Source organism: Bufo bufo, chromosome 2 (assembly GCF_905171765.1).
Source record: "Bufo bufo chromosome 2, aBufBuf1.1, whole genome shotgun sequence".
Classification (NCBI taxonomy): Eukaryota; Metazoa; Chordata; class Amphibia; order Anura; family Bufonidae; genus Bufo; species Bufo bufo.
The window spans coordinates 414,218,405-414,230,651 of record NC_053390.1 but is presented as its reverse complement, the minus strand read 5'-3'; the positions used below and the strand labels follow the sequence as shown (position 1 = coordinate 414,230,651).

Here is a 12,247-nt window from a genome sequence, read left to right as displayed (position 1 = left end):
CCCAATAAGTGCCCTCCACAGATATCCCCCATAAGTGCTTTCTAGTAAGTAAAGTAATGTATTAGTGGGGGGAAGGGAGGAGGCAGGGACACTTGCGGCGGGGCCGGTGCAGTGCCCGGCGCTGGGCACACACCGGGGGCAGCTCCTACCTTTCTGCTGCAGGACATTTCGCTCCAAGTCTCCTGAGCGGCGGCCTCTTCACCACTCCACCTCTCCTCACAGTGGGCAGCCGAACTAGAGCTGCGCTGCCCGCCCTTCTGCTGCTGTGCGCCTCCTGCCCCGCCTGCCTGCTTCATTCATAAAGTGGAAGGAGCAGACAGACGGGGCAGGAGGCGCATGACGGACATTTTGCAAGCGGCTTGAGCGGTGTGATATGGCTGCGCGACTGACCACCCGCCAGCCCGCACCAAAGAGCCGCATTGAAGGTTCTAAAGAGCCGCTTGTGGCTCCGCACTTTGCCGACCACTAGGTTAGGCTACTTTCACACTTGCGTTTGGTGCGATTCCGTCATGGACGGATCCGTTCAGATAATACAACCGTCTGCATCTGTTCAGAACGGATCCGTTTGTATTATCTTTAACATAGCCAAGACGGATCCGTCATGAACTCCATTGAAAGTCAATCGAGGACGGATCCGTTTTCTATTGTGCCAGATTGTGTCAGTGAAAACGGATCCGTCCTGACACACAATGTAAGGCTAAGTTCACACGAACGTGCGAGACCCGTGGCCGTATTGCGGCCCGCAAATCGCGGGCCGCAATACACGGCCACAGTTCCGTGTGAATTCCGCATCACGGATGCGGACCCATTCACTTCAATGGGTCCGCTAATCCAGAATCGCGGAACGGCCGCACGGGACGGGACCCCTCGGAAGCACTACGGAGTGCCTCCTGGGGTTACGTCCCGTTGTTCCGTTCCGCTAAAAGATAGAACAAGTCCTATCTTTTCGCGGAACGGCCGGATCGCGGACCCATTAAAGTGAATGGGTCCGCGATCCGATGCGGCTGACCTACGGCCGGCGAACAAGCATTGCGGCCCGCTATTTGCGGGCCGCTTCACAGGCACGGGTCACACACGTTCGTGTGAACCCGGCCTAAGACAATGGGGACGGATCAGTTTTCACTGACACAATCTGGCACAATAGAAAATGGATCCGTCCTCCATTGATTTTCAATGGAGTTCAAGATGGATCCGTCATGGCTATGTTAAAGATAATACAAACGGATCCGTTCTGAACAGATGCATGCGGTTGTATTATCCGAACGGATCCGTCCATGACGGATCCGCACCAAACGCAAGTGTGAAAGTAGCCTAACCGAACAATGACTGTGTGAATTTCACACAATTTTACACCAGGCTTCCATTTGACTCAGTTTCATCAAGCGGATAGCAAAACGCTGCAAGCAATGGAGACTGAACGGAGGCAAACTGAGGCAAACTGATGCATTCTGAGCGTATCCTTTTCCTTCAGAATGCATTGGGGCAAAACTGATCCGTTTTGGACCGCTTGTGAGAGCCCTGAACGGATCTCAAACGGAAAGCCAAAACGCCAGTGTGAAAGTAGCCTTAGTGACTTCCCAATGAAATGCAGGACACGCATGCAGTTTATCTTTTTTTGCTACTGGCAGGCGCATTTTTGCACAAATATTATAGCTGAATATTATGGCCTTATTCGGGGTATACTGACCCAAACTCACAGCACCATTAAAATGGTATTGTGAAAAATTCTGGAGGCTGTAGGTGTGCTATGTAAGGTACTAATTTGTGGCATGGCATGTGTTACATAGTTTCCACCCTGCCGGAAGGTTGATTTTTATTACTACAGTGTATTTAAGTGACCCAGTAGTAAACTTAAATTTGATTTGAAAAATAATGTTGCCTGAAGTTATTATTCCAATCAAAAGACGGAATCCATGACGGAACTTGATGTCACCAGGGACAGTCAATTGTGACAATGACATCTGAAACGGGCAGTTACTGGTAGCACTGTACTCCTGTTGACTGAAAGGCTCCCCCCACAACGAGATCACGTGAGCCGTTTGGTTTCTATGGCAGTCTGGGGTCTCCTGAAGGCACCATGGCCTGCTATAACAACGGTCCTATAAAGCCATGCCTGAGGAATGTAGATAGTAAAGTAGTGATTCTCCCATAGACTGCAATGGTAAATCAGTGACCAGATAATTGCTTGTTAAAGTCCCCTAGGGGGACTAAAAATAAATGTGGCTGCTGTTACAGGGCTTGCAGCGGCAGGGGGGCCTGGGTCGTAATGGATGTCTGTCACCCACTATGGCCTGGGCCTCATTCCCCCGCCTGTGCTCATCCCAGCAGGTGCGATGCAGTGACATCATCACACCTACTGGGCTAAGTGGAAGAGCACACAGGCCGAGTATCATTGTGCTACGTGAAGGTGCACTAAGGGGTCATAACTACTGTGAGAGGGCACTAAGGGGGCATACTTTGTGGAGGAACTAAAGGGGGATTCTACTGTGGGGGGCACTAAGGTGGCATAAGTACTGTGTAAGGGCACTAAACAGACATAACTAGTGGGTGGTCACTATGAAGGAATTCTACTGTGCAGGGGCATTAAGGGGGATAAGTACTGTGTGGGGGCTCTAAGAGGGCATCGTACTGTGTGGATGCACTAAAGGGGCAAAATTACAGTCTGTGGGCTCTAAGGGGACAAAACTACTGTAAAGTGGCACTAAGTGGGCATAACTACTGTGTTGGGGCACTAAGGATACATAACTTTCGGGGGGCACTATGGAGACATTCTAATGTGCAGAGGCACTAAAAAGGCATAGCTACTGTGTGGGGCTACTAAGGGGGATAAGTACTATGTGGATGCACAAAAAGGGTAAAATTACAGTCTGTGGGCACTAAGGGGACATAACTACTGTGTGGAGGAACTAAGGGGTCATAACTTTCTAGGGGCACTGAGCAGACATTCTATTGTGTGGGGGCACTAAAGGGGCATTCTTCTGTGTCGGGACACTAAAGGGGCATAACTACTGAGTGGGTGGGGAGTTGTATGGCGAGCATGGGTGGTCTTGACTATCCGCAGGAGGGTGATTGTGAGGAAGTCGCTCATGCTACGTTATCAGCAAGCCAGGAGGAGTAAAATGCAGACACAGGTAGTATAATAAAGTATAGTAAAATAAATTCATAAAGTAGGGGGCAGATCTAGGGTGGCCAGACATCCGGTTTTTAGACTCCTGGTCCTCCGTCCAGCGCAAGGCCAAGACGGACAGCCAGAATCCCTCCTTTTTATGAGGGGACCACGGCGCTCAGGCATGGTCACTTTAAGGAGGCAGGGCCACGTTTGTATCACACTGTGACTGGCTGCGCGCTTACGTGACGTCACGCTGCAACGGCCAATTAATTCTGGTTTGTGCTAGAGCCTGGCGGGAACTAGCAGGGACCAGAGGAGCGCGAATTGCGATGGGACGGTACCATCACGGGAGTGCAGCTGTGGACTGCTGCCAGTCACAATGACAGCACTTCTCTGCCATTGCCCAGCTCTAACTGTGCCACTCACCGCATCATCGGCTGCCTTGCATCGCCACTCTCTCTCTCTGCCAGGCGCCGGGATCTTTGGTGGTTGGACATAGCCTGCCCTGCACGGACAAGGTAAGAACTGCATAGGTGGAGCAGAGTTAGTGCACCTGTGGGGGACTGTGAAGTGGGGAATGAAAGGGGTTAATAACTACTGTGAAGGGGGTTCTGGCTGGCTCCAGTACATCCCCCAGAACACCCCTGGCCCCTCCACAAGTTCTTCTCCAGTCTGCAATGGGGGCGTGGCCGGTGAGGGTGGCCTGGGGTGAAGCCAGTAGCCACCCTAGGCAGATCCTAGTGTCAGGAAGCCCCTGAGGGGCTCTCACCTTCCCTATGGGGCACAAGCACTGTAATACAATTATTACAGGGTGTACAGACCATTGGTAGTATTACATTATACCAGTCCAGGCCTTATTAGAAAAAAACAGAAACAGAGGTAGAAATCTCCCAGCAAACAACAGGGCAGTGCAGAGGCTCCACGCCGGGCAACCTGTTGTCTAGATGCAGACTGGCCACACCCTCCTAATAAATATGAATTTGCTGGCCCCAGGGAGGCTCCTATTACCGCATACACACAAAGGAAGGGATCCTGCAGCCCTGTGCTTTCCATCCACTTGCTGCCCTGCAACCATCAGCAGCCACATCCTCCCGCCTCGTCCACAAGGAAGGAGGATTAGATAGAGCACTTGTCATGATTTATGAATGAAGGTTCCTGCAGGATCTGGAAGGGGACACTACACGGCAGGAGGACGGGAGCAGTAGCCCACAGTGTGTGCATTGGGATAGAGGGCTGGGCTTGGCTCTCCCTGCTCACCACCGCAGCGGGCTCCAGACCAGGGACCACACCTGAGGAGGAAATCTGCATGACTGTTGCAAAGGTAAGCGAAGCTGCGTCACCTCTATGGAAGTGGCTGCGGTGCTGGCAGGGCGCGCTGTTCTGAAGGAATGGCTGGTAGAGACCTCTGCCATCTGTGCACTGGTCCTGTGAGGCAGGGTGTCGTCACATGTCCCTGCTGACAGGAGCTTGTAGCCACTTCATACAGTGCTGGTGCCTCACAGTGGCCCTGGCCCACCGCATTTACCTCAGCACTCTTCTGTTACTCCTTCTGACCTGCACCATAATTACCTTTTGCACCTTTCTTCATGTATAACTAGTGCACACAAAGCAGCGCCGCTGCTCCCAGCGATTATGACTCCTTTTTCGAAGAGTAATTGCTATGGTAAACGTTCTCCGTCTCACCTTTTTGTCAGAACTCCATTTTATACACCAAGTCTGGTGTCAGGGTAGCGTGCGCCGTATACCCCTATGTACGCCTCATGAGCTGTACGCGTCCAGCTTGTCCGAGATGTCGTCCATCGCCATTGGGTTTTATTGTGACAGGGCATGACTTATATAATGGAGGGATTCTTGCAAATGTTCCTCATTTTCTTATTAGGGACTAGGCCTGACCTGCTACGTACATGCGCCCATTTATGTGTGGTAAAACTTATGGCGCAAATTTGACGCGCAGGCAGTGTCGGACTGGGGTACCTAGGGCCCACCAGTAAAATTTATTTTGGGGGCCCACCGTACAGATACATTCGAAAATAATAAATAATTGAACAAGTTTTTTTAAATATGAACATGGGCTGGTTGAGGTGCTGTACATTGAATATATGTATGTAGTGCAGTAAGTCTACAGTGTTATGAGCCACTTGTGCAGGGGGTGGGAGAGTAGGGGCCCACCTTGCTCAGGGGCCCACCGGGGGATACCCCTGTGGGCCAGTCCGAGCCTGCGTGCAGGTACAATTAACAAAGGGCACCACTTATTTTGTGGTGGTCAACTGTATAGTAAAGTGTTGTGGGTATCTAAGGAGCACGCTTTTGGCTTCCATCAGGTCTGTGGACCCCTGCGGTGTATGTGCCAGGTGTATCGCCCAGTGCATCTGCCGAATGTGCACACAGAGGATTTTCTGGGCTGAAAGCCCAAAAAACTGTCTGAAGTGGAATCATGATGCGGTTTTTAACACAATATTTGATGCGATTTTTGGTGAGGATTTTCAGTGGGAATTCTGGATGCTGCAAGCATGGATAGGACATTTCCTTTTTCTGCTGGTTGGTTTTCAAGACCAGAGGAAAAAAAAAAAAAAGAAAAAGCGATGTTTGAATTAACATGCAGAATCCCCATTAAAATGTATGGGGACGATCTGCATGCGGTTTTGGATTTTTAACATGGAATCTACGTTAAAAACAGTGGGAGGCAGATTCTGCTGCCGGCGGCTTTTTGACATGACATCCACACCAGATTCTACTGACAAAAAAACCTGGTAAGAATCGGGCATAAGGACTCGTGCACATGACCAGGGACGGATTGGCCATAGACCTTACAGGGAGATTTCCTGGTGGGCCAATGCCCAGGGGGCTCCTGGGCCCTCCTTACAGCCAGCCAGTGGAAGTTTTTGGGGATGTATTTTGTGATGGACTGTGGTGTTTGGCTCTGTTGGGGTTGTATAATGTACCTCAATATGGTATTGCTGACCCTGCCTTCCATCAGTTTGGACCCAACTACAAAATGGGGTCACTTTTAGTATTTTTAACAGGGCCACTTTAAGTTACCAGTCTGCCCCTAGGAGCAGGGGGGGCGTTGTTCCTGCTCCTAGAGGCTCCGTTCTCTCACTTTTGTCGCTTCCCTCCAAGTCCTGATTGACAGGGCCAGGCAGCGATCGCATCAGTCTGCCAGCCCTGTGCTCTGGTGAAATCTCGAGCCGTTCAGCATTTGGCGCGGTGAGGGAAAGATGCTTGCAGGCCGCCAGCCTCCTCACCGTGCCTGCGCCAAATTCTGAACGGCGCAAGATTTCACCAGAGCACAGGGCTGGCAGACAGATGCGAGCGCTGCATGGTCCTGTCAATCAGGACTTGGAGGGAGGCGACAAAGGTGGGAGAACGGAGCCTCTAGGAGCAGGAACAATGCCGCCCCCCCCCCTGCTCCTAGAGGCGAATTGGCAAATTATAAAAGTTAGATTTCTGTCGTAACGGGGGCATAGATAAAAGTAGGAATAAGCTAGTTAGATTTAGCTGACATTAGCACATCGCTAATGTCAGCGAGCTTAATAGGGTTAAATCTGGTGACAGAATCCCTTGAAAATCAGTTCCATTCATTTCAATGCGGAGGCGAACACATGGATTTCTGCAAGCCCCATTCAGGTGAATGGAACGGATTTTCAGTTGCGCAAAATGCTGCATCAGAATCTGCAGCGTGTGAAGGCACCAAAAAAACAACCCTCTGTAGGATTTGTAATGGTTTAATGAAAAAGTAGGTCCTGTTTATCAGTAATGAGGAAGATCTAAGCAAAACGTGGCAAAGAGTTTGTGGTAAATTGCCCCAAAAATTGAATAAGGCTTTGTTCACATTGATGTTATTTGTTTCCGATTGTTCTGAATGATAAAAATAATGGAGGCACCGTCAAATGACAGAAACAGACGCTGCCGATGCACCCTTGTGGGTTCAGCCGCGCGATGTGGTCTTACCGTAATAGCATCAAGACACGCCGAACTGCAATCAGTAACGTGCTCTTCTCCATAAAGTAAAATGTGGCGTTGTCTTGAGGGATCTGTGTGTGTGTGCTGTTTCTTTAAGAGGCTTCATGTCTTCCTGCCTCTATAAATAAACCGTCTTGAACCTACGTCTACACGACTCGCGCGACAGATAGGGCACAACTACACTGCAACATTTTGTTGCACTAATGTCGCGCGACAGTTTTTATAATGGCAGTCTATGGTGTCGCACTGCAACATACTGCGACGCAACAGTCGCAGAAAAATCCATCTCGAATGGGTTTTCTGCGACTGTTGCGTCGCAGTCGCAGCATGTTGCATGTTGCAGTGCGACACCATATTAGTGCAATAAAATGTCGTCATGTAGACGTAGCCTAAGGGTGTATTAGACCATCATTATACCATCGCCCTTCCCTATACTGAATCATTGTTTGCCGGCAGGAGATGGTGATTAGACACCGCGATCTGCCGCCTGCAAATGAGGACTTTTTAACCTGTCAAAAGATTTGGATTGCCCGATGAACGAGTGTTTGCTCGTTCATTGGCGGCAGTATTACACTGCCAAATGATCACAAATCCAGCAGATGGAATACAGGGTTCATTCTTGAAGTGGCTTGTACAGATTGCATTCTGAAGACCATGCGATCAAGATCTAGATACATCCCACAATCACGTGGACAACCCCCTGAACGTACTTTTTCGTGGGCCGCCCTGTACGACTCTGTATCCCACATCCAGCGATAGTATGACACGATAAATGAGCAAGTGGATTTTATTTTATTTTTTTATTACCTACAAGTCACAAAAAATGCTGAAAGTGGTCCCTGATCACATCTATGCATCTTTGGGCACGTCGGATGAAGTTGGCAGATGCTGATGCTGCAGAATAAAAAATGTCCTGCTTTTTCCAACAAGATGGGAAACCTGCCACACCTTATTGAACTGGCACGGGTTCATGAACTGCAAGCAAGGGGTAATGGCCATCGCGTTCCCCAGACTTGTCCACATGAGATTTTTATCTGTGGGGAAAGTGTCCGCTAACAATCCACATCCCCTGGATGAACTCAAGGAAAACATCACAAACACTATCCGCGGTATCGGCCAACAACATCCGACCTGCCCAAAGATGCATGGACGTGAACGGGGACCACTTTCAGCATCTTTTGTGACTTGTGGGTTATTAAAGAAAACACAAAAACAAACAATCCACTTGCTCGTTCATTTTGTCATACTATAGCTGGAGGTAGGTTTCTTTTTTGTGTGCCTCCCTTGTGTATATGCCCCTTTTTAAAAGAGCAGGTTTTCCATGCAGGTGTGTGAATTGAACACACAGCACCCACACTGAATCATGACCCATTTCAATGGGTCTGTGCACAACACATCAGTTCTGCGTTGCGTGAAAAACCCAGCATGTTCTATATTCTGCGTTTTACGCAGCCCTGGCCCCATAGAAGCGAATAGGGCTTCAGTGAAAAACCCGGATGCGGTACGGATGAGATGCCTTTTTTCACTGATGGTTGCTAGGAGACGTTGTTTGTAAACGTTCATTTATTTATTTATTTATTTTAAGCACGTGAAAAACGCAACAAAACAGATTGCACCCGCGTGGAAAAAACGGAACCACTTCACGCAAATGCAGACAAAGCTGATTGAACTTGCTTGCGAAATGGTGCAGTTTCAGTGAACGCATCCGAAGCTAATCCGTCACATTCGTGTGAAAGAGGCCTAAGTGCGCTGGAATGATTGGTTTGTGTAGATTTCTGATTACCCTGCAGTGGAGATGCCATATAAAGCCCTGTACACACACCCCTTGTTTTGATGCCATGTGCCTGCTTTCTAGTGTTCATTTACAACTTGCCTAACGTACTTTAACCGCACTTGTATGAATCCCTTGTGTTGTTTCATGTCCATTTGCGTCACAGCCAATCCTAGCTACAACGTTTATATGATTGTAAATGGAACTGTGGGTAGTCACTTACCCGTAGCGTAATTATTACACTTTCATTCTGGATTATACATTATCACCATGTTCACATCCATTACTAAGCAAACCCCCGGAGCTGTGCAGCTGTCCGGCGTACAGTCACTGGATATGTCATGCTTCCATGTATTATTCCACTGACGTTTAGAAAGTGAAAGCTGAACTCGGGTTGCTGTAGGTAACAAGGACAACCTTCCGGAGAAGGACCTTATTGATACATGAACTGCACCGATAACTTCACACAATGAGTGTTTGATCAGTCATTTCCGCCAGTGAGAGCCAAAACCAGGAGTGAAACCTACACGGAGAGGTCTAAGGGTCCATTCACACTTCTGTATGTGTTTTGCGGATCCGCAAAACATGGACACCGGCAATGTGCGTTCCGCATTTTGCAGACCGAATATCGCCGTCACTCTTATCGAAAATGCCTTTTCTTGTCTGCAATTGCGGACAATAATAGGACATGTTCTATTTTTTTTGTCGGAATGGAAGTGCGGATCCGCAAATGTGGATGTGGACAGCACATTCCGGCCCCATTTAAAATGAATGGGTCCGCACCTGTTCTGCAAAATTGTGGAACGGATGCGGACCCATTTTGCGGATGTGTGAATGGACCCTTATGGAAAGATTTGTACCTGTTCTGTGTTTTTGACCCATGTTTTTGACAATAATATTAATCAAACACACACCAAACATTTTGGCTGTGTGAAAGCAGCCTAATGCTGCAGCCATCATGGCATGATGGGAGTTGTAATTTTGCAACTGCTACCGGTTGGTAAACATCGGTCTACAGTGTTGTAAGAAGCGCAGTAGTAAAAATGAAAGCTGAACTATGGTTGCTATGGGCAACAAACAATTTGACTTTTAGCCAGCACATGCCGGGGAGATGAGAGGCAGAGTGAGAAGCCGTGCCTCAGCAGGTACTTACATTGTTTTATAAAATGCATGCTGCTTCATTGGTTGCTATGGGCAACAAACAGTTTGTGGCAGCGTAAGAAGCAGTAACTAAGCAGCTACAGTTACATTATTGTATAAAATGCATGCTGCTTCATGGGTTGCTGTGGGAAACGAACAGTTTGTCTTTTATACATCTCCACTCTGAATCACAAAGGACCTTATAATCTGACAACAAGTGGGGAGAGGCAGATTGAGACGCGCTGTAGTAAAATGAAAGCTGTGCTGTGATTGGTTGTTGTAGGCAGAAAACAGTTTGCCTTTTAGCCAGCACATGCAGGGAGATGAGAAGCAGTTACAGTTAAGTTAGTGTATACATTTAATGCACTCTGCATCAAAAATACATTACATGGAATGCCTTTAGAGGCATTCCGTCATAATTGAAGTCTATGGGCTGCAAAACGGATCTGTCCCGTTTCCGTTATGCTGGGGACTCTTCTCCTGCATAATAGAAACTACGGGACGGATCCGTTTTGCAGCCCATAGACTTCTATTATGATGGAATGCCTCTAAAGGCATTCCGTTATGCATTCCATCATGGAATTGCGTTATGGTCCGCTGTAACGGAATCCATAACGCCATTCACATTATACCACAACCCGAGCCAAAAACGAATTTCAAAATATGAAATTCGCTCATCCCTAATTACCTTATTAGAATCTTCCAGAACTTGACAACCCTTCAGTATTTAGTTGGATCATGAAGAGTATATGTACCATGTTTCGTTGAGATCCATCAAGGCACATAGGAGCCTATGAAGAACAAACTTTTATGTATATAGATGAAAGGAATGACCAACAAGCGTTTTCAAGAGCCCATTGTGTTTATGCACAATGAACATACAAGGGGGCAGGGTGGCATACGCAGTGAACAGAGTGGTGGCATGCTAGGGGACAGACTTTTCTAGAGCCCGTTGTATTTTTTTTACCCCCACAATGGGCTTTATTGCTAGTATTGTCCTAATTAGTCTTTGTGATAGACATTTAGGTGTATGACTTTCTACTTAGTTGAAAGTAGACAAGAGAAAGCATAACTAAGTCATGGCTGCAAGTACTGTATATAGTATAGGTTAGGGTACTTTCACACTAGCGTTTTTCTTTTCCGGCACCGAGTTACGTCAAAAGGGCTCAATGCCGGAAAAGAACTGATCAGGTATATCCCCATGCATTCTGAATGGAGAGTAATCCGTTCAGGATGTCTTCAGTTCAGTCTTTTTGACTGATCAGGCAAAAGATAAAACCGCAGCATGCTACGGTTTTATCTCCAGCGAAAAAAACTGAAGACTTGCCTGAATGCCAGATCCGGCATTTTTTTCCATAGGAATGTATTGGTGCTGGATCCGACATTCAAAATGCCGGATCCTGCGCTGACCGAAAAAAGGTGAAAAAAATAAATGCCGGATCCGGCAGGCAGTTCCGGCAACGGAACTGCTTGGCGGATCACTCTGTCGTAATTGTGTGAAAGTAGCCTTACTTCTTGCATGGACGCTTGGGTGTAACAGAGTATGAAATGTTGCCAGACGGGTGAAAGTTAAAACTTTTGCCTTTTGTTTGAATTTCCTAAATGCTGTGCTACAGCTGGAAGGCCACAATGTAATAAGATATGACAGGGCCTGATGCCATCCTTTCTTGTGTGGTTTAACTGGTTCAGTACCAGGAACAAGCACCGTGACATCACATGAGTATGTACATGATGTCATCTTATGTTTCCAGCAGTGCAAGAATGGGATAAATTCTTAGTTTATAACCATATCAATAAAATGCACAGACTAAGGCCTCATGCACACGACAGTATTTTTTCACGGTCCGCAAAACGGGGTTAATTGATTTTTGGAGGATCCACGGAAATGAAGAAAGTCGTTTTGGTGTCCGCCTGGCAGTGCGGAGCCAAACTGATCCGTCCTGACTTACAATGCAAGTCAATGTGGACGGATCCGTTTGACGTTGACACAATATGGTGCAATTGCAAACGGATCCGTCCCCCATTGACTTTCAATGTAAAGGCAGGAGTTAATATACCATCGGATCGGAGTTTTCTCCAATCCGATGGTATATTTTAACTTGAAGCGTCCCCATCACCATGGGAACACCTCCATGTTAGAATATACCATCGGATTTCAGTTAGATCGTGAAACTCAGATCCGACAGTATATTCTAACACATTCTAACACAATATACTGAGAACTGTGTACATGACCGCCCCCTGGCAGCAGCCGATCTCTTACA

The 12,247-nt window shown here is 47.7% G+C and overlaps 1 protein-coding gene across 1 annotated transcript in view; it reads left to right on the top strand.

Annotated features, from left to right (window-relative positions):
• The first annotated feature begins 4,133 nt into the window (after nt 1–4,133).
• CORO2A (coronin 2A) overlaps nt 4,134–12,247 on the top strand; it is a 232,443-nt gene continuing 224,329 nt past the window's right edge. Inside the window, exon 1 of the mRNA XM_040417297.1 lies at nt 4,134–4,430. Within this exon, the coding sequence (XP_040273231.1) occupies nt 4,251–4,430 (180 nt within the window). The 5' untranslated portion in view covers nt 4,134–4,250. The remainder of the gene's footprint in view (nt 4,431–12,247) is intronic.